Source organism: Dicentrarchus labrax, unplaced genomic scaffold (assembly GCF_905237075.1).
Source record: "Dicentrarchus labrax unplaced genomic scaffold, dlabrax2021, whole genome shotgun sequence".
NCBI lineage: Eukaryota > Metazoa > Chordata > Actinopteri > Moronidae > Dicentrarchus > Dicentrarchus labrax.
The window spans coordinates 11,399,131-11,421,587 of NW_026136712.1; the positions used below are offsets into that span (position 1 = coordinate 11,399,131).

The 22,457-nt window shown below is 43.1% G+C and overlaps 2 protein-coding genes and 2 pseudogenes across 2 annotated transcripts; all 4 read left to right on the top strand.

The window, feature by feature from the left end:
• The first annotated feature begins 450 nt into the window (after positions 1–450).
• On the top strand, positions 451–6,463 carry LOC127373838 (transmembrane protease serine 9-like; annotated as a pseudogene).
• Positions 6,464–10,584: 4,121 nt separating this feature from the next.
• Positions 10,585–15,271, top strand: LOC127373839 (transmembrane protease serine 9-like; annotated as a pseudogene).
• Positions 15,272–15,870: 599 nt separating this feature from the next.
• LOC127373840 (prostasin-like) lies at positions 15,871–18,793 on the top strand. Its single transcript, XM_051418681.1, has 4 exons — positions 15,871–15,899; positions 16,102–16,370; positions 16,470–16,615; positions 18,467–18,793. Exons 1-4 carry the CDS (start codon positions 15,871–15,873, stop codon positions 18,791–18,793), a joined length of 771 nt encoding a protein of 256 aa, XP_051274641.1.
• A 599-nt stretch (positions 18,794–19,392) lies between these two features.
• On the top strand, positions 19,393–22,315 carry LOC127373841 (prostasin-like). Its single transcript, XM_051418682.1, has 4 exons — positions 19,393–19,421; positions 19,624–19,892; positions 19,992–20,137; positions 21,989–22,315. The coding sequence occupies exons 1-4, from the start codon at positions 19,393–19,395 to the stop codon at positions 22,313–22,315; spliced, it is 771 nt and encodes a 256-aa protein (XP_051274642.1).
• Positions 22,316–22,457: the final 142 nt, after the last annotated feature.

The following is a 22,457-nucleotide window of genomic DNA, read 5'->3' on the forward strand; positions in this document are numbered from 1 at the left end:
GTGACTGGCTTGTCCACACCTTTGATGGGCACACAGAAGAAGGGTAGGTCAACCACGTGCAACACTGAGCTCTATTCAAACTGTGAAAGGGGCGGTTCTCTGCCATTAAAATCACAATGCATAATCAAGTTTTAATTCCAGATATCACATAAAAAAGAAAAAAAGAAAATTCTGATATTTCCTCTACATGCTGATTTAATCTAACTGCCTGTTTGTTTAGCCATCTATCCACACTTTTAATTCCTACTGTTAAAGGACATACAGTGGCCTCTAAGCTGGGTATGTAAGAAAAGACATTCCTGCAGTCTCTTCCACTAAAATGAAGACAAAAGAAACTGTTACTTATTGGACAGTATGTGGGGTGCCTCATGGGGGAGGCACACCTCATGGCAGGTGACATTCCCAACCAGGTATATAAAGAGTGACAAACAAGAACTGTGCAGTCACACAATGGCTTTGAAGAAGTGGATCTGCATATTGACTCTGGTCAGCTTTTTATTTGCGGGTAAGTTACATCAGATTGGACCAAAATCTTAGTTGAGCCACAGATGACAGCATTTAATTTAATATACTAGAAAATTAAGACAAACTCCACATTTTTTCTATGTGGCTGTTAATGGGACTTGTAAGGCTTTCTGATTTTGTTTTGATTGAATATGTTACATACATCTGTTCAATAACTGAAATTCTTAGATTCCCAGAAGAATCTTCATTGTTAATAATTTTGTGGCAGAGATTTATGTACATTAATTTTGGTACTTATGTGATATGTATTTGAACTCATTGCAAATGAAATATAATTTCTTCTCACAGGTGAACATGTCACTGTCAGAAAGCCAGTTTTACTTTTTATTTACCATCAATAGTTGATGAAAAATATACAGTAGTTATCTGAGACAATTTATTTTTTATGTTTCCTCAACGTTGACCTTGATCCTTTCTTCCGTCACACTGGTTGCAGGACTTTAATGTACCAAATAATTGTTTTATAATTATAAATGTCCTGTAGAATTATAAGACCATTAACTGGTATATTATATTATCCTTTTATAGCTTTTTAAATGTTACCTACTATAAAGTGTACATTTTATGAATCATAAAAAAATACATCAGTTAATGTGATTATAATTTAATGCACAATTTATAATAAAATACTCTTTATAAAAGGTTAAGTTGTAACTAATGGCTTTAATAATTATTAATGCATATGTATTTAATTCTGTAAATCTCCATTATAAGTAAATAATAAGTTATAACTTAACTAAAAGGTATTTGTACATTATTTATTAAACACAAATAAAGCCATGATCTCAACTGATAAAGCTGTTATTACAAAAACATATCAGGAAGTGGTGCCCAACAATGTAGGATTATTAAGATGAGATAAAGTTTCCAAAGAGACGCAGGAGCCAACTTTCTTTTCTGATTTGTGAAACAATGGGAATATAATCTATTTCTATTGTTTCGGAGTGTGTGCCTGGAAATAGCCACACTATCAGATTGATATCACTTAAACCCACTTGTGTTGTCTCTTTCCCAGAATCAGATGCTCAGCTTGATGGTGAGTTGAAAATATTTGATATCCGTTTTAATCTCGACATGTAATACTGCATGTACATTGCTGCATCATTAACTTTAAAAAGCAGAATTTTTAATTTTTATTTCATCAAAATAATTGTTTTAAAGTGTTATGACTGACTTTAACTCTGAAATCTAACTCTACCTCATTTCCAGTATGTGGCACTGTGCCACTCAGCACCAGGATAGTTGGAGGTGAAGATGCTCCAGCTGGAAGTTGGCCCTGGCAGGTCAGTCTGCAGATCTTTGGCAGCCATGTTTGTGGTGGTTCCCTCATCAACAGAGAGTGGGTGATGTCTGCTGCTCACTGCTTCTCCAGGTTGGTAACTGTGATATAATATAGGATGAGTTTTACTGTGTGTCAGTCTGTGGTTCGGCAATTCTTGTCCACCATCTTTTTCAAACGGATGCATTTTATAATTTTTCCTTCAGTACAAGTACGTCTGGATGGCAGGTTTCTCTCGGCCGTCAGAACCTGCAGGGCATAAACCCAAACGAAGTGTCCAGAACTGTTGCCAGAATCCTTCTGCATCCAAACTATGACAGTAATACCAACGACAACGACATCGCTCTGCTCAGACTCTCCTCACCAGTCAAATTCACAGACTACATCAGACCTGTGTGTCTGGCAGCCAGTGACAGTGTGTTCAACAACGGTACTGATAGCTGGGTCACTGGCTGGGGAGCAGTCAAGGAGGGAGGTGAGTCTGCTTGTTGCTGACAAACACAGTTCAGTGTTCATGTGATCTATGAACAGCAGGTGGATGTGTGAATTGTCTCTCTTCTTGTCGCTCCCTCAGTGTCATTACCATTCCCTGAAACTCTTCAAGAAGTTGAGGTTCCAGTTCTCGGAAACAGACAGTGTAACTGTCTCAATGGAGTCGGCACAGTCACAGACAACATGATCTGTGCTGGTGTTCTGGCAGGAGGCAAAGACTCGTGTCAGGTAGGCTGCTTCATTTGATTTGTATCTTCTCAGTCAATGTCGTCAGGATGTTTTTGAAATCCTCAGACGTCTTCCTCTCCATCTCCTCAGGGCGACTCTGGAGGTCCAATGGTGAACAAACAGGGCTCTGCCTGGGTCCAGTCTGGAGTAGTAAGTTTTGGTTTTGGCTGTGCTCGGCCCAATCTGCCGGGAGTCTACTCCAGAGTGTCCACTTACCAGTCCTGGATCAACTCCCACATCAGCTCTGATAAGCCAGGCTTTGTCCAGTTCACCTCCAGTGGGCTGGATGCTGACAGCAGCTACACCTGTCCTGGTCTGCCACCTCCTGTTATTATTGCTACTACTACTGATACTGCAGGACCAGATGTTACAACCACAGATTTACCATCCATGATTTCAAGTGCTGAATGTAAGTAACCTGACTACCAAAGTATTTTGAGTATATTGTTAGACTTGGCTGTAATTTATTCAATTGATAAACAATTAACACTTTTTTCAAGAATGTTGATACTTTCATGTCTTTTCTTCTGCTTGAAACTGATGTTCTTTCTCTGCTCATGTTGATTATTCAACTCATCAATTATTAATGCCTCTTTTAGTAAAATTTTAACATCTAAGCCTTTTGCACCACCAAGTGGAACCATGAAACATTGCTCTGCAGAAAAGTGAGACAATCCGGTTTAAAACTGGTGCAATCTTTGTGTGAGTGCTGAGGGGAAGAAGTATGCGTTGCTTGCACGGTGTCTTTTTCGATACTGCCATAACCAAAATCAGCATATTCAAAAGTTACATAGTGACCTAAACTAATTATTGAAATGTTTAATTAAAATGTGAGGTTTCTCTATAATTTAATAAGGAGAGCTTAGCAGTGCTTCTCCAGGATTCAAGTTATTTTAAAAAATGCTCTTATTCTCATGCTTGGTTAGAATGATACATTTCACATATACCTATTAACACACGTTTGTTTGCAGTGTGTGGCATCACTCCCCTGAACACCAAGATAGTTGGAGGTGAAGATGCTCCAGCTGGAAGTTGGCCCTGGCAGGTCAGTCTGCAGATCTTTGGCAGCCATGTTTGTGGTGGTTCCCTCATCAACAGAGAGTGGGTGATGTCTGCTGCTCACTGCTTCTCCAGGTTGGTAACTGTGATATAATATAGGATGAGTTTTACTGTGTGTCAGTCTGTGGTTCGGCAATTCTTGTCCACCATCTTTTTCAAACGGATGCATTTTATAATTTTTCCTTCAGTACAAGTACGTCTGGATGGCAGGTTTCTCTCGGCCGTCAGAACCTGCAGGGCATAAACCCAAACGAAGTGTCCAGAACTGTTGCCAGAATCCTTCTGCATCCAAACTATGACAGTAATACCAACGACAACGACATCGCTCTGCTCAGACTCTCCTCACCAGTCAAATTCACAGACTACATCAGACCTGTGTGTCTGGCAGCCAGTGACAGTGTGTTCAACAACGGTACTGATAGCTGGGTCACTGGCTGGGGAGCAGTCAAGGAGGGAGGTGAGTCTGCTTGTTGCTGACAAACACAGTTCAGTGTTCATGTGATCTATGAACAGCAGGTGGATGTGTGAATTGTCTCTCTTCTTGTCGCTCCCTCAGTGTCATTACCATTCCCTGAAACTCTTCAAGAAGTTGAGGTTCCAGTTCTCGGAAACAGACAGTGTAACTGTCTCAATGGAGTCGGCACAGTCACAGACAACATGATCTGTGCTGGTGTTCTGGCAGGAGGCAAAGACTCGTGTCAGGTAGGCTGCTTCATTTGATTTGTATCTTCTCAGTCAATGTCGTCAGGATGTTTTTGAAATCCTCAGACGTCTTCCTCTCCATCTCCTCAGGGCGACTCTGGAGGTCCAATGGTGAACAAACAGGGCTCTGCCTGGGTCCAGTCTGGAGTAGTAAGTTTTGGTTTTGGCTGTGCTCGGCCCAATCTGCCGGGAGTCTACTCCAGAGTGTCCACTTACCAGTCCTGGATCAACTCCCACATCAGCTCTGATAAGCCAGGCTTTGTCCAGTTCACCTCCAGTGGGCTGGATGCTGACAGCAGCTACACCTGTCCTGGTCTGCCACCTCCTGTTATTATTGCTACTACTACTGATACTGCAGGACCAGATGTTACAACCACAGATTTACCATCCATGATTTCAAGTGCTGAATGTAAGTAACCTGACTACCAAAGTATTTTGAGTATATTGTTAGACTTGGCTGTAATTTATTCAATTGATAAACAATTAACACTTTTTTCAAGAATGTTGATACTTTCATGTCTTTTCTTCTGCTTGAAACTGATGTTCTTTCTCTGCTCATGTTGATTATTCAACTCATCAATTATTAATGCCTCTTTTAGTAAAATTTTAACATCTAAGCCTTTTGCACCACCAAGTGGAACCATGAAACATTGCTCTGCAGAAAAGTGAGACAATCCGGTTTAAAACTGGTGCAATCTTTGTGTGAGTGCTGAGGGGAAGAAGTATGCGTTGCTTGCACGGTGTCTTTTTCGATACTGCCATAACCAAAATCAGCATATTCAAAAGTTACATAGTGACCTAAACTAATTATTGAAATGTTTAATTAAAATTTGAGGTTTCTCTATAATTTAATAAGGAGAGCTTAGCAGTGCTTCTCCAGGATTCAAGTTATTTTAAAAAATGCTCTTATTCTCATGCTTGGTTAGAATGATACATTTCACATATACTTATTAACACACGTTTGTTTGCAGTGTGTGGCATCACTCCCCTGAACACCAAGATAGTTGGAGGTGAAGATGCTCCAGCTGGAAGTTGGCCCTGGCAGGTCAGTCTGCAGATCTTTGGCAGCCATGTTTGTGGTGGTTCCCTCATCAACAGAGAGTGGGTGATGTCTGCTGCTCACTGCTTCTCCAGGTTGGTAACTGTGATATAATATAGGATGAGTTTTACTGTGTGTCAGTCTGTGGTTTGGCAATTCTTGTCCACCATCTTTTTCAAACGGATGCATTTTATAATTTTTCCTTCAGTACAAGTACGTCTGGATGGCAGGTTTCTCTCGGCCGTCAGAACCTGCAGGGCATAAACCCAAACGAAGTGTCCAGAACTGTTGCCAGAATCCTTCTGCATCCAAACTATGACAGTAATACCAACGACAACGACATCGCTCTGCTCAGACTCTCCTCACCAGTCAAATTCACAGACTACATCAGACCTGTGTGTCTGGCAGCCAGTGACAGTGTGTTCAACAACGGTACTGATAGCTGGGTCACTGGCTGGGGAGCAGTCAAGGAGGGAGGTGAGTCTGCTTGTTGCTGACAAACACAGTTCAGTGTTCATGTGATCTATGAACAGCAGGTGGATGTGTGAATTGTCTCTCTTTTTGTCGCTCCCTCAGTGTCATTACCATTCCCTGAAACTCTTCAAGAAGTTGAGGTTCCAGTTCTCGGAAACAGACAGTGTAACTGTCTCAATGGAGTCGGCACAGTCACAGACAACATGATCTGTGCTGGTGTTCTGGCAGGAGGCAAAGACTCGTGTCAGGTAGGCTGCTTCATTTGATTTGTATCTTCTCAGTCAATGTCGTCAGGATGTTTTTGAAATCCTCAGACGTCTTCCTCTCCATCTCCTCAGGGCGACTCTGGAGGTCCAATGGTGAACAAACAGGGCTCTGCCTGGGTCCAGTCTGGAGTAGTAAGTTTTGGTTTTGGCTGTGCTCGGCCCAATCTGCCGGGAGTCTACTCCAGAGTGTCCACTTACCAGTCCTGGATCAACTCCCACATCAGCTCTGATAAGCCAGGCTTTGTCCAGTTCACCTCCAGTGGGCTGGATGCTGACAGCAGCTACACCTGTCCTGGTCTGCCACCTCCTGTTATTATTGCTACTACTACTGATACTGCAGGACCAGATGTTACAACCACAGATTTACCATCCATGATTTCAAGTGCTGAATGTAAGTAACCTGACTACCAAAGTATTTTGAGTATATTGTTAGACTTGGCTGTAATTTATTCAATTGATAAACAATTAACACTTTTTTCAAGAATGTTGATACTTTCATGTCTTTTCTTCTGCTTGAAACTGATGTTCTTTCTCTGCTCATGTTGATTATTCAACTCATCAATTATTAATGCCTCTTTTAGTAAAATTTTAACATCTAAGCCTTTTGCACCACCAAGTGGAACCATGAAACATTGCTCTGCAGAAAAGTGAGACAATCCGGTTTAAAACTGGTGCAATCTTTGTGTGAGTGCTGAGGGGAAGAAGTATGCGTTGCTTGCACGGTGTCTTTTTCGATACTGCCATAACCAAAATCAGCATATTCAAAAGTTACATAGTGACCTAAACTAATTATTGAAATGTTTAATTAAAATTTGAGGTTTCTCTATAATTTAATAAGGAGAGCTTAGCAGTGCTTCTCCAGGATTCAAGTTATTTTAAAAAATGCTCTTATTCTCATGCTTGGTTAGAATGATACATTTCACATATACTTATTAACACACGTTTGTTTGCAGTGTGTGGCATCACTCCCCTGAACACCAAGATAGTTGGAGGTGAAGATGCTCCAGCTGGAAGTTGGCCCTGGCAGGTCAGTCTGCAGATCTTTGGCAGCCATGTTTGTGGTGGTTCCCTCATCAACAGAGAGTGGGTGATGTCTGCTGCTCACTGCTTCTCCAGGTTGGTAACTGTGATATAATATAGGATGAGTTTTACTGTGTGTCAGTCTGTGGTTTGGCAATTCTTGTCCACCATCTTTTTCAAACGGATGCATTTTATAATTTTTCCTTCAGTACAAGTACGTCTGGATGGCAGGTTTCTCTCGGCCGTCAGAACCTGCAGGGCATAAACCCAAACGAAGTGTCCAGAACTGTTGCCAGAATCCTTCTGCATCCAAACTATGACAGTAATACCAACGACAACGACATCGCTCTGCTCAGACTCTCCTCACCAGTCAAATTCACAGACTACATCAGACCTGTGTGTCTGGCAGCCAGTGACAGTGTGTTCAACAACGGTACTGATAGCTGGGTCACTGGCTGGGGAGCAGTCAAGGAGGGAGGTGAGTCTGCTTGTTGCTGACAAACACAGTTCAGTGTTCATGTGATCTATGAACAGCAGGTGGATGTGTGAATTGTCTCTCTTTTTGTCGCTCCCTCAGTGTCATTACCATTCCCTGAAACTCTTCAAGAAGTTGAGGTTCCAGTTCTCGGAAACAGACAGTGTAACTGTCTCAATGGAGTCGGCACAGTCACAGACAACATGATCTGTGCTGGTGTTCTGGCAGGAGGCAAAGACTCGTGTCAGGTAGGCTGCTTCATTTGATTTGTATCTTCTCAGTCAATGTCGTCAGGATGTTTTTGAAATCCTCAGACGTCTTCCTCTCCATCTCCTCAGGGCGACTCTGGAGGTCCAATGGTGAACAAACAGGGCTCTGCCTGGGTCCAGTCTGGAGTAGTAAGTTTTGGTTTTGGCTGTGCTCGGCCCAATCTGCCGGGAGTCTACTCCAGAGTGTCCACTTACCAGTCCTGGATCAACTCCCACATCAGCTCTGATAAGCCAGGCTTTGTCCAGTTCACCTCCAGTGGGCTGGATGCTGACAGCAGCTACACCTGTCCTGGTCTGCCACCTCCTGTTATTATTGCTACTACTACTGATACTGCAGGACCAGATGTTACAACCACAGATTTACCATCCATGATTTCAAGTGCTGAATGTAAGTAACCTGACTACCAAAGTATTTTGAGTATATTGTTAGACTTGGCTGTAATTTATTCAATTGATAAACAATTAACACTTTTTTCAAGAATGTTGATACTTTCATGTCTTTTCTTCTGCTTGAAACTGATGTTCTTTCTCTGCTCATGTTGATTATTCAACTCATCAATTATTAATGCCTCTTTTAGTAAAATTTTAACATCTAAGCCTTTTGCACCACCAAGTGGAACCATGAAACATTGCTCTGCAGAAAAGTGAGACAATCCGGTTTAAAACTGGTGCAATCTTTGTGTGAGTGCTGAGGGGAAGAAGTATGCGTTGCTTGCACGGTGTCTTTTTCGATACTGCCATAACCAAAATCAGCATATTCAAAAGTTACATAGTGACCTAAACTAATTATTGAAATGTTTAATTAAAATTTGAGGTTTCTCTATAATTTAATAAGGAGAGCTTAGCAGTGCTTCTCCAGGATTCAAGTTATTTTAAAAAATGCTCTTATTCTCATGCTTGGTTAGAATGATACATTTCACATATACTTATTAACACACGTTTGTTTGCAGTGTGTGGCATCACTCCCCTGAACACCAAGATAGTTGGAGGTGAAGATGCTCCAGCTGGAAGTTGGCCCTGGCAGGTCAGTCTGCAGATCTTTGGCAGCCATGTTTGTGGTGGTTCCCTCATCAACAGAGAGTGGGTGATGTCTGCTGCTCACTGCTTCTCCAGGTTGGTAACTGTGATATAATATAGGATGAGTTTTACTGTGTGTCAGTCTGTGGTTTGGCAATTCTTGTCCACCATCTTTTTCAAACGGATGCATTTTATAATTTTTCCTTCAGTACAAGTACGTCTGGATGGCAGGTTTCTCTCGGCCGTCAGAACCTGCAGGGCATAAACCCAAACGAAGTGTCCAGAACTGTTGCCAGAATCCTTCTGCATCCAAACTATGACAGTAATACCAACGACAACGACATCGCTCTGCTCAGACTCTCCTCACCAGTCAAATTCACAGACTACATCAGACCTGTGTGTCTGGCAGCCAGTGACAGTGTGTTCAACAACGGTACTGATAGCTGGGTCACTGGCTGGGGAGCAGTCAAGGAGGGAGGTGAGTCTGCTTGTTGCTGACAAACACAGTTCAGTGTTCATGTGATCTATGAACAGCAGGTGGATGTGTGAATTGTCTCTCTTTTTGTCGCTCCCTCAGTGTCATTACCATTCCCTGAAACTCTTCAAGAAGTTGAGGTTCCAGTTCTCGGAAACAGACAGTGTAACTGTCTCAATGGAGTCGGCACAGTCACAGACAACATGATCTGTGCTGGTGTTCTGGCAGGAGGCAAAGACTCGTGTCAGGTAGGCTGCTTCATTTGATTTGTATCTTCTCAGTCAATGTCGTCAGGATGTTTTTGAAATCCTCAGACGTCTTCCTCTCCATCTCCTCAGGGCGACTCTGGAGGTCCAATGGTGAACAAACAGGGCTCTGCCTGGGTCCAGTCTGGAGTAGTAAGTTTTGGTTTTGGCTGTGCTCGGCCCAATCTGCCGGGAGTCTACTCCAGAGTGTCCACTTACCAGTCCTGGATCAACTCCCACATCAGCTCTGATAAGCCAGGCTTTGTCCAGTTCACCTCCAGTGGGCTGGATGCTGACAGCAGCTACACCTGTCCTGGTCTGCCACCTCCTGTTATTATTGCTACTACTACTGATACTGCAGGACCAGATGTTACAACCACAGATTTACCATCCATGATTTCAAGTGCTGAATGTAAGTAACCTGACTACCAAAGTATTTTGAGTATATTGTTAGACTTGGCTGTAATTTATTCAATTGATAAACAATTAACACTTTTTTCAAGAATGTTGATACTTTCATGTCTTTTCTTCTGCTTGAAACTGATGTTCTTTCTCTGCTCATGTTGATTATTCAACTCATCAATTATTAATGCCTCTTTTAGTAAAATTTTAACATCTAAGCCTTTTGCACCACCAAGTGGAACCATGAAACATTGCTCTGCAGAAAAGTGAGACAATCCGGTTTAAAACTGGTGCAATCTTTGTGTGAGTGCTGAGGGGAAGAAGTATGCGTTGCTTGCACGGTGTCTTTTTCGATACTGCCATAACCAAAATCAGCATATTCAAAAGTTACATAGTGACCTAAACTAATTATTGAAATGTTTAATTAAAATTTGAGGTTTCTCTATAATTTAATAAGGAGAGCTTAGCAGTGCTTCTCCAGGATTCAAGTTATTTTAAAAAATGCTCTTATTCTCATGCTTGGTTAGAATGATACATTTCACATATACTTATTAACACACGTTTGTTTGCAGTGTGTGGCATCACTCCCCTGAACACCAAGATAGTTGGAGGTGAAGATGCTCCAGCTGGAAGTTGGCCCTGGCAGGTCAGTCTGCAGATCTTTGGCAGCCATGTTTGTGGTGGTTCCCTCATCAACAGAGAGTGGGTGATGTCTGCTGCTCACTGCTTCTCCAGGTTGGTAACTGTGATATAATATAGGATGAGTTTTACTGTGTGTCAGTCTGTGGTTTGGCAATTCTTGTCCACCATCTTTTTCAAACGGATGCATTTTATAATTTTTCCTTCAGTACAAGTACGTCTGGATGGCAGGTTTCTCTCGGCCGTCAGAACCTGCAGGGCATAAACCCAAACGAAGTGTCCAGAACTGTTGCCAGAATCCTTCTGCATCCAAACTATGACAGTAATACCAACGACAACGACATCGCTCTGCTCAGACTCTCCTCACCAGTCAAATTCACAGACTACATCAGACCTGTGTGTCTGGCAGCCAGTGACAGTGTGTTCAACAACGGTACTGATAGCTGGGTCACTGGCTGGGGAGCAGTCAAGGAGGGAGGTGAGTCTGCTTGTTGCTGACAAACACAGTTCAGTGTTCATGTGATCTATGAACAGCAGGTGGATGTGTGAATTGTCTCTCTTCTTGTCGCTCCCTCAGTGTCATTACCATTCCCTGAAACTCTTCAAGAAGTTGAGGTTCCAGTTCTCGGAAACAGACAGTGTAACTGTCTCAATGGAGTCGGCACAGTCACAGACAACATGATCTGTGCTGGTGTTCTGGCAGGAGGCAAAGACTCGTGTCAGGTAGGCTGCTTCATTTGATTTGTATCTTCTCAGTCAATGTCGTCAGGATGTTTTTGAAATCCTCAGACGTCTTCCTCTCCATCTCCTCAGGGCGACTCTGGAGGTCCAATGGTGAACAAACAGGGCTCTGCCTGGGTCCAGTCTGGAGTAGTAAGTTTTGGTTTTGGCTGTGCTCGGCCCAATCTGCCGGGAGTCTACTCCAGAGTGTCCACTTACCAGTCCTGGATCAACTCCCACATCAGCTCTGATAAGCCAGGCTTTGTCCAGTTCACCTCCAGTGGGCTGGATGCTGACAGCAGCTACACCTGTCCTGGTCTGCCACCTCCTGTTATTATTGCTACTACTACTACTGATACTGCAGGACCAGATGTTACAACCACAGATTTACCATCCATGATTTCAAGTGCTGAATGTAAGTAACCTGACTACCAAAGTATTTTGAGTATATTGTTAGACTTGGCTGTAATTTATTCAATTGATAAACAATTAACACTTTTTTCAAGAATGTTGATACTTTCATGTCTTTTCTTCTGCTTGAAACTGATGTTCTTTCTCTGCTCATGTTGATTATTCAACTCATCAATTATTAATGCCTCTTTTAGTAAAATTTTAACATCTAAGCCTTTTGCACCACCAAGTGGAACCATGAAACATTGCTCTGCAGAAAAGTGAGACAATCCGGTTTAAAACTGGTGCAATCTTTGTGTGAGTGCTGAGGGGAAGAAGTATGCGTTGCTTGCACGGTGTCTTTTTCGATACTGCCATAACCAAAATCAGCATATTCAAAAGTTACATAGTGACCTAAACTAATTATTGAAATGTTTAATTAAAATTTGAGGTTTCTCTATAATTTAATAAGGAGAGCTTAGCAGTGCTTCTCCAGGATTCAAGTTATTTTAAAAAATGCTCTTATTCTCATGCTTGGTTAGAATGATACATTTCACATATACTTATTAACACACGTTTGTTTGCAGTGTGTGGCATCACTCCCCTGAACACCAAGATAGTTGGAGGTGAAGATGCTCCAGCTGGAAGTTGGCCCTGGCAGGTCAGTCTGCAGATCTTTGGCAGCCATGTTTGTGGTGGTTCCCTCATCAACAGAGAGTGGGTGATGTCTGCTGCTCACTGCTTCTCCAGGTTGGTAACTGTGATATAATATAGGATGAGTTTTACTGTGTGTCAGTCTGTGGTTTGGCAATTCTTGTCCACCATCTTTTTCAAACGGATGCATTTTATAATTTTTCCTTCAGTACAAGTACGTCTGGATGGCAGGTTTCTCTCGGCCGTCAGAACCTGCAGGGCATAAACCCAAACGAAGTGTCCAGAACTGTTGCCAGAATCCTTCTGCATCCAAACTATGACAGTAATACCAACGACAACGACATCGCTCTGCTCAGACTCTCCTCACCAGTCAAATTCACAGACTACATCAGACCTGTGTGTCTGGCAGCCAGTGACAGTGTGTTCAACAACGGTACTGATAGCTGGGTCACTGGCTGGGGAGCAGTCAAGGAGGGAGGTGAGTCTGCTTGTTGCTGACAGACACAGTTCAGTGTTCATGTGATCTATGAACAGCAGGTGGATGTGTGAATTGTCTCTCTTCTTGTCGCTCCCTCAGTGTCATTACCATTCCCTGAAACTCTTCAAGAAGTTGAGGTTCCAGTTCTCGGAAACAGACAGTGTAACTGTCTCAATGGAGTCGGCACAGTCACAGACAACATGATCTGTGCTGGTGTTCTGGCAGGAGGCAAAGACTCGTGTCAGGTAGGCTGCTTCATTTGATGTGTATCTTCTCAGTCAATGTCGTCAGGATGTTTTTGAAATCCTCAGACGTCTTCCTCTCCATCTCCTCAGGGCGACTCTGGAGGTCCAATGGTGAACAAACAGGGCTCTGCCTGGGTCCAGTCTGGAGTAGTAAGTTTTGGTTTTGGCTGTGCTCGGCCCAATCTGCCGGGAGTCTACTCCAGAGTGTCCACTTACCAGTCCTGGATCAACTCCCACATCAGCTCTGATAAGCCAGGCTTTGTCCAGTTCACCTCCAGTGGGCTGGATGCTGACAGCAGCTACACCTGTCCTGGTCTGCCACCTCCTGTTATTATTGCTACTACTACTGATACTGCAGGACCAGATGTTACAACCACAGATTTACCATCCATGATTTCAAGTGCTGAATGTAAGTAACCTGACTACCAAAGTATTTTGAGTATAGTGTTAGACTTGGCTGTAATTTATTCAATTGATAAACAATTAACACTTTTTTCAAGAATGTTGATACTTTCATGTCTTTTCTTCTGCTTGAAACTGATGTTCTTTCTCTGCTCATGTTGATTATTCAACTCATCAATTATTAATGCCTCTTTTAGTAAAATTTTAACATCTAAGCCTTTTGCACCACCAAGTGGAACCATGAAACATTGCTCTGCAGAAAAGTGAGACAATCCGGTTTAAAACTGGTGCAATCTTTGTGTGAGTGCTGAGGGGAAGAAGTATGCGTTGCTTGCACGGTGTCTTTTTCGATACTGCCATAACCAAAATCAGCATATTCAAAAGTTACATAGTGACCTAAACTAATTATTGAAATGTTTAATTAAAATTTGAGGTTTCTCTATAATTTAATAAGGAGAGCTTAGCAGTGCTTCTCCAGGATTCAAGTTATTTTAAAAAATGCTCTTATTCTCATGCTTGGTTAGAATGATACATTTCACATATACTTATTAACACACGTTTGTTTGCAGTGTGTGGCATCACTCCCCTGAACACCAAGATAGTTGGAGGTGAAGATGCTCCAGCTGGAAGTTGGCCCTGGCAGGTCAGTCTGCAGATCTTTGGCAGCCATGTTTGTGGTGGTTCCCTCATCAACAGAGAGTGGGTGATGTCTGCTGCTCACTGCTTCTCCAGGTTGGTAACTGTGATATAATATAGGATGAGTTTTACTGTGTGTCAGTCTGTGGTTTGGCAATTCTTGTCCACCATCTTTTTCAAACGGATGCATTTTATAATTTTTCCTTCAGTACAAGTACGTCTGGATGGCAGGTTTCTCTCGGCCGTCAGAACCTGCAGGGCATAAACCCAAACGAAGTGTCCAGAACTGTTGCCAGAATCCTTCTGCATCCAAACTATGACAGTAATACCAACGACAACGACATCGCTCTGCTCAGACTCTCCTCACCAGTCAAATTCACAGACTACATCAGACCTGTGTGTCTGGCAGCCAGTGACAGTGTGTTCAACAACGGTACTGATAGCTGGGTCACTGGCTGGGGAGCAGTCAAGGAGGGAGGTGAGTCTGCTTGTTGCTGACAAACACAGTTCAGTGTTCATGTGATCTATGAACAGCAGGTGGATGTGTGAATTGTCTCTCTTCTTGTCGCTCCCTCAGTGTCATTACCATTCCCTGAAACTCTTCAAGAAGTTGAGGTTCCAGTTCTCGGAAACAGACAGTGTAACTGTCTCAATGGAGTCGGCACAGTCACAGACAACATGATCTGTGCTGGTGTTCTGGCAGGAGGCAAAGACTCGTGTCAGGTAGGCTGCTTCATTTGATTTGTATCTTCTCAGTCAATGTCGTCAGGATGTTTTTGAAATCCTCAGACGTCTTCCTCTCCATCTCCTCAGGGCGACTCTGGAGGTCCAATGGTGAACAAACAGGGCTCTGCCTGGGTCCAGTCTGGAGTAGTAAGTTTTGGTTTTGGCTGTGCTCGGCCCAATCTGCCGGGAGTCTACTCCAGAGTGTCCACTTACCAGTCCTGGATCAACTCCCACATCAGCTCTGATAAGCCAGGCTTTGTCCAGTTCACCTCCAGTGGGCTGGATGCTGACAGCAGCTACACCTGTCCTGGTCTGCCACCTCCTGTTATTATTGCTACTACTACTGATACTGCAGGACCAGATGTTACAACCACAGATTTACCATCCATGATTTCAAGTGCTGAATGTAAGTAACCTGACTACCAAAGTATTTTGAGTATATTGTTAGACTTGGCTGTAATTTATTCAATTGATAAACAATTAACACTTTTTTCAAGAATGTTGATACTTTCATGTCTTTTCTTCTGCTTGAAACTGATGTTCTTTCTCTGCTCATGTTGATTATTCAACTCATCAATTATTAATGCCTCTTTTAGTAAAATTTTAACATCTAAGCCTTTTGCACCACCAAGTGGAACCATGAAACATTGCTCTGCAGAAAAGTGAGACAATCCGGTTTAAAACTGGTGCAATCTTTGTGTGAGTGCTGAGGGGGAAGAAGTATGCGTTGCTTGCACGGTGTCTTTTCGATACTGCCATAACCAAAATCAGCATATTCAAAAGTTACATAGTGACCTAAACTAATTATTGAAATGTTTAATTAAAATTTGAGGTTTCTCTATAATTTAATAAGGAGAGCTTAGCAGTGCTTCTCCAGGATTCAAGTTATTTTAAAAAATGCTCTTATTCTCATGCTTGGTTAGAATGATACATTTCACATATACTTATTAACACACGTTTGTTTGCAGTGTGTGGCATCACTCCCCTGAACACCAAGATAGTTGGAGGTGAAGATGCTCCAGCTGGAAGTTGGCCCTGGCAGGTCAGTCTGCAGATCTTTGGCAGCCATGTTTGTGGTGGTTCCCTCATCAACAGAGAGTGGGTGATGTCTGCTGCTCACTGCTTCTCCAGGTTGGTAACTGTGATATAATATAGGATGAGTTTTACTGTGTGTCAGTCTGTGGTTTGGCAATTCTTGTCCACCATCTTTTTCAAACGGATGCATTTTATAATTTTTCCTTCAGTACAAGTACGTCTGGATGGCAGGTTTCTCTCGGCCGTCAGAACCTGCAGGGCATAAACCCAAACGAAGTGTCCAGAACTGTTGCCAGAATCCTTCTGCATCCAAACTATGACAGTAATACCAACGACAACGACATCGCTCTGCTCAGACTCTCCTCACCAGTCAAATTCACAGACTACATCAGACCTGTGTGTCTGGCAGCCAGTGACAGTGTGTTCAACAACGGTACTGATAGCTGGGTCACTGGCTGGGGAGCAGTCAAGGAGGGAGGTGAGTCTGCTTGTTGCTGACAAACACAGTTCAGTGTTCATGTGATCTATGAACAGCAGGTGGATGTGTGAATTGTCTCTCTTCTTGTCGCTCCCTCAGTGTCATTACCATTCCCTGAAACTCTTCAAGAAGTTGAGGTTCCAGTTCTCGGAAACAGACAGTGTAACTGTCTCAATGGAGTCGGCACAGTCACAGACAACATGATCTGTGCTGGTGTTCTGGCAGGAGGCAAAGACTCGTGTCAGGTAGGCTGCTTCATTTGATTTGTATCTTCTCAGTCAATGTCGTCAGGATGTTTTTGAAATCCTCAGACGTCTTCCTCTCCATCTCCTCAGGGCGACTCTGGAGGTCCAATGGTGAACAAACAGGGCTCTGCCTGGGTCCAGTCTGGAGTAGTAAGTTTTGGTTTTGGCTGTGCTCGGCCCAATCTGCCGGGAGTCTACTCCAGAGTGTCCACTTACCAGTCCTGGATCAACTCCCACATCAGCTCTGATAAGCCAGGCTTTGTCCAGTTCACCTCCAGTGGGCTGGATGCTGACAGCAGCTACACCTGTCCTGGTCTGCCACCTCCTGTTATTATTGCTACTACTACTGATACTGCAGGACCAGATGTTACAACCACAGATTTACCATCCATGATTTCAAGTGCTGAATGTAAGTAACCTGACTACCAAAGTATTTTGAGTATATTGTTAGACTTGGCTGTAATTTATTCAATTGATAAACAATTAACACTTTTTTCAAGAATGTTGATACTTTCATGTCTTTTCTTCTGCTTGAAACTGATGTTCTTTCTCTGCTCATGTTGATTATTCAACTCATCAATTATTAATGCCTCTTTTAGTAAAATTTTAACATCTAAGCCTTTTGCACCACCAAGTGGAACCATGAAACATTGCTCTGCAGAAAAGTGAGACAATCCGGTTTAAAACTGGTGCAATCTTTGTGTGAGTGCTGAGGGGAAGAAGTATGCGTTGCTTGCACGGTGTCTTTTTCGATACTGCCATAACCAAAATCAGCATATTCAAAAGTTACATAGTGACCTAAACTAATTATTGAAATGTTTAATTAAAATTTGAGGTTTCTCTATAATTTAATAAGGAGAGCTTAGCAGTGCTTCTCCAGGATTCAAGTTATTTTAAAAAATGCTCTTATTCTCATGCTTGGTTAGAATGATACATTTCACATATACTTATTAACACACGTTTGTTTGCAGTGTGTGGCATCACTCCCCTGAACACCAAGATAGTTGGAGGTGAAGATGCTCCAGCTGGAAGTTGGCCCTGGCAGGTCAGTCTGCAGATCTTTGGCAGCCATGTTTGTGGTGGTTCCCTCATCAACAGAGAGTGGGTGATGTCTGCTGCTCACTGCTTCTCCAGGTTGGTAACTGTGATATAATATAGGATGAGTTTTACTGTGTGTCAGTCTGTGGTTTGGCAATTCTTGTCCACCATCTTTTTCAAACGGATGCATTTTATAATTTTTCCTTCAGTACAAGTACGTCTGGATGGCAGGTTTCTCTCGGCCGTCAGAACCTGCAGGGCATAAACCCAAACGAAGTGTCCAGAACTGTTGCCAGAATCCTTCTGCATCCAAACTATGACAGTAATACCAACGACAACGACATCGCTCTGCTCAGACTCTCCTCACCAGTCAAATTCACAGACTACATCAGACCTGTGTGTCTGGCAGCCAGTGACAGTGTGTTCAACAACGGTACTGATAGCTGGGTCACTGGCTGGGGAGCAGTCAAGGAGGGAGGTGAGTCTGCTTGTTGCTGACAAACACAGTTCAGTGTTCATGTGATCTATGAACAGCAGGTGGATGTGTGAATTGTCTCTCTTCTTGTCGCTCCCTCAGTGTCATTACCATTCCCTGAAACTCTTCAAGAAGTTGAGGTTCCAGTTCTCGGAAACAGACAGTGTAACTGTCTCAATGGAGTCGGCACAGTCACAGACAACATGATCTGTGCTGGTGTTCTGGCAGGAGGCAAGGACTCGTGTCAGGTAGGCTGCTTCATTTGATTTGTATCTTCTCAGTCAATGTCGTCAGGATGTTTTTGAAATCCTCAGACGTCTTCCTCTCCATCTCCTCAGGGCGACTCTGGAGGTCCAATGGTGAACAAACAGGGCTCTGCCTGGGTCCAGTCTGGAGTAGTAAGTTTTGGTTTTGGCTGTGCTCGGCCCAATCTGCCGGGAGTCTACTCCAGAGTGTCCACTTACCAGTCCTGGATCAACTCCCACATCAGCTCTGATAAGCCAGGCTTTGTCCAGTTCACCTCCAGTGGGCTGGATGCTGACAGCAGCTACACCTGTCCTGGTCTGCCACCTCCTGTTATTATTGCTACTACTACTGATACTGCAGGACCAGATGTTACAACCACAGATTTACCATCCATGATTTCAAGTGCTGAATGTAAGTAACCTGACTACCAAAGTATTTTGAGTATATTGTTAGACTTGGCTGTAATTTATTCAATTGATAAACAATTAACACTTTTTTCAAGAATGTTGATACTTTCATGTCTTTTCTTCTGCTTGAAACTGATGTTCTTTCTCTGCTCATGTTGATTATTCAACTCATCAATTATTAATGCCTCTTTTAGTAAAATTTTAACATCTAAGCCTTTTGCACCACCAAGTGGAACCATGAAACATTGCTCTGCAGAAAAGTGAGACAATCCGGTTTAAAACTGGTGCAATCTTTGTGTGAGTGCTGAGGGGAAGAAGTATGCGTTGCTTGCACGGTGTCTTTTTCGATACTGCCATAACCAAAATCAGCATATTCAAAAGTTACATAGTGACCTAAACTAATTATTGAAATGTTTAATTAAAATTTGAGGTTTCTCTATAATTTAATAAGGAGAGCTTAGCAGTGCTTCTCCAGGATTCAAGTTATTTTAAAAAATGCTCTTATTCTCATGCTTGGTTAGAATGATACATTTCACATATACTTATTAACACACGTTTGTTTGCAGTGTGTGGCATCACTCCCCTGAACACCAAGATAGTTGGAGGTGAAGATGCTCCAGCTGGAAGTTGGCCCTGGCAGGTCAGTCTGCAGATCTTTGGCAGCCATGTTTGTGGTGGTTCCCTCATCAACAGAGAGTGGGTGATGTCTGCTGCTCACTGCTTCTCCAGGTTGGTAACTGTGATATAATATAGGATGAGTTTTACTGTGTGTCAGTCTGTGGTTTGGCAATTCTTGTCCACCATCTTTTTCAAACGGATGCATTTTATAATTTTTCCTTCAGTACAAGTACGTCTGGATGGCAGGTTTCTCTCGGCCGTCAGAACCTGCAGGGCATAAACCCAAACGAAGTGTCCAGAACTGTTGCCAGAATCCTTCTGCATCCAAACTATGACAGTAATACCAACGACAACGACATCGCTCTGCTCAGACTCTCCTCACCAGTCAAATTCACAGACTACATCAGACCTGTGTGTCTGGCAGCCAGTGACAGTGTGTTCAACAACGGTACTGATAGCTGGGTCACTGGCTGGGGAGCAGTCAAGGAGGGAGGTGAGTCTGCTTGTTGCTGACAAACACAGTTCAGTGTTCATGTGATCTATGAACAGCAGGTGGATGTGTGAATTGTCTCTCTTCTTGTCGCTCCCTCAGTGTCATTACCATTCCCTGAAACTCTTCAAGAAGTTGAGGTTCCAGTTCTCGGAAACAGACAGTGTAACTGTCTCAATGGAGTCGGCACAGTCACAGACAACATGATCTGTGCTGGTGTTCTGGCAGGAGGCAAAGACTCGTGTCAGGTAGGCTGCTTCATTTGATTTGTATCTTCTCAGTCAATGTCGTCAGGATGTTTTTGAAATCCTCAGACGTCTTCCTCTCCATCTCCTCAGGGCGACTCTGGAGGTCCAATGGTGAACAAACAGGGCTCTGCCTGGGTCCAGTCTGGAGTAGTAAGTTTTGGTTTTGGCTGTGCTCGGCCCAATCTGCCGGGAGTCTACTCCAGAGTGTCCACTTACCAGTCCTGGATCAACTCCCACATCAGCTCTGATAAGCCAGGCTTTGTCCAGTTCACCTCCAGTGGGCTGGATGCTGACAGCAGCTACACCTGTCCTGGTCTGCCACCTCCTGTTATTATTGCTACTACTACTGATACTGCAGGACCAGATGTTACAACCACAGATTTACCATCCATGATTTCAAGTGCTGAATGTAAGTAACCTGACTACCAAAGTATTTTGAGTATATTGTTAGACTTGGCTGTAATTTATTCAATTGATAAACAATTAACACTTTTTTCAAGAATGTTGATACTTTCATGTCTTTTCTTCTGCTTGAAACTGATGTTCTTTCTCTGCTCATGTTGATTATTCAACTCATCAATTATTAATGCCTCTTTTAGTAAAATTTTAACATCTAAGCCTTTTGCACCACCAAGTGGAACCATGAAACATTGCTCTGCAGAAAAGTGAGACAATCCGGTTTAAAACTGGTGCAATCTTTGTGTGAGTGCTGAGGGGAAGAAGTATGCGTTGCTTGCACGGTGTCTTTTTCGATACTGCCATAACCAAAATCAGCATATTCAAAAGTTACATAGTGACCTAAACTAATTATTGAAATGTTTAATTAAAATTTGAGGTTTCTCTATAATTTAATAAGGAGAGCTTAGCAGTGCTTCTCCAGGATTCAAGTTATTTTAAAAAATGCTCTTATTCTCATGCTTGGTTAGAATGATACATTTCACATATACTTATTAACACACGTTTGTTTGCAGTGTGTGGCATCACTCCCCTGAACACCAAGATAGTTGGAGGTGAAGATGCTCCAGCTGGAAGTTGGCCCTGGCAGGTCAGTCTGCAGATCTTTGGCAGCCATGTTTGTGGTGGTTCCCTCATCAACAGAGAGTGGGTGATGTCTGCTGCTCACTGCTTCTCCAGGTTGGTAACTGTGATATAATATAGGATGAGTTTTACTGTGTGTCAGTCTGTGGTTTGGCAATTCTTGTCCACCATCTTTTTCAAACGGATGCATTTTATAATTTTTCCTTCAGTACAAGTACGTCTGGATGGCAGGTTTCTCTCGGCCGTCAGAACCTGCAGGGCATAAACCCAAACGAAGTGTCCAGAACTGTTGCCAGAATCCTTCTGCATCCAAACTATGACAGTAATACCAACGACAACGACATCGCTCTGCTCAGACTCTCCTCACCAGTCAAATTCACAGACTACATCAGACCTGTGTGTCTGGCAGCCAGTGACAGTGTGTTCAACAACGGTACTGATAGCTGGGTCACTGGCTGGGGAGCAGTCAAGGAGGGAGGTGAGTCTGCTTGTTGCTGACAAACACAGTTCAGTGTTCATGTGATCTATGAACAGCAGGTGGATGTGTGAATTGTCTCTCTTCTTGTCGCTCCCTCAGTGTCATTACCATTCCCTGAAACTCTTCAAGAAGTTGAGGTTCCAGTTCTCGGAAACAGACAGTGTAACTGTCTCAATGGAGTCGGCACAGTCACAGACAACATGATCTGTGCTGGTGTTCTGGCAGGAGGCAAAGACTCGTGTCAGGTAGGCTGCTTCATTTGATTTGTATCTTCTCAGTCAATGTCGTCAGGATGTTTTTGAAATCCTCAGACGTCTTCCTCTCCATCTCCTCAGGGCGACTCTGGAGGTCCAATGGTGAACAAACAGGGCTCTGCCTGGGTCCAGTCTGGAGTAGTAAGTTTTGGTTTTGGCTGTGCTCGGCCCAATCTGCCGGGAGTCTACTCCAGAGTGTCCACTTACCAGTCCTGGATCAACTCCCACATCAGCTCTGATAAGCCAGGCTTTGTCCAGTTCACCTCCAGTGGGCTGGATGCTGACAGCAGCTACACCTGTCCTGGTCTGCCACCTCCTGTTATTATTGCTACTACTACTGATACTGCAGGACCAGATGTTACAACCACAGATTTACCATCCATGATTTCAAGTGCTGAATGTAAGTAACCTGACTACCAAAGTATTTTGAGTATATTGTTAGACTTGGCTGTAATTTATTCAATTGATAAACAATTAACACTTTTTTCAAGAATGTTGATACTTTCATGTCTTTTCTTCTGCTTGAAACTGATGTTCTTTCTCTGCTCAT

What these genes read in the sequence shown, in the direction of transcription:
- LOC127373840 (XM_051418681.1), top strand. Translation starts at nt 15,871, where the DNA reads ATGCTCCAGCTGGAAGTTGGCCCTGGCAG. An exon ending in CTGGAAGTTGGCCCTGGCAG is followed by an intron (nt 15,900 to 16,101) that starts GTCAGTCTGCAG and finishes TTTTTCCTTCAG; the next exon opens with TACAAGTACGTCTGGATGGC. An exon ending in GAGGCAAAGACTCGTGTCAG is followed by an intron (nt 16,616 to 18,466) that starts GTAGGCTGCTTC and finishes CCATCTCCTCAG; the next exon opens with GGCGACTCTGGAGGTCCAAT.
- LOC127373841 (XM_051418682.1), top strand. Translation starts at nt 19,393, where the DNA reads ATGCTCCAGCTGGAAGTTGGCCCTGGCAG. An exon ending in GGGAGCAGTCAAGGAGGGAG is followed by an intron (nt 19,893 to 19,991) that starts GTGAGTCTGCTT and finishes TCGCTCCCTCAG; the next exon opens with TGTCATTACCATTCCCTGAA. An exon ending in GAGGCAAAGACTCGTGTCAG is followed by an intron (nt 20,138 to 21,988) that starts GTAGGCTGCTTC and finishes CCATCTCCTCAG; the next exon opens with GGCGACTCTGGAGGTCCAAT.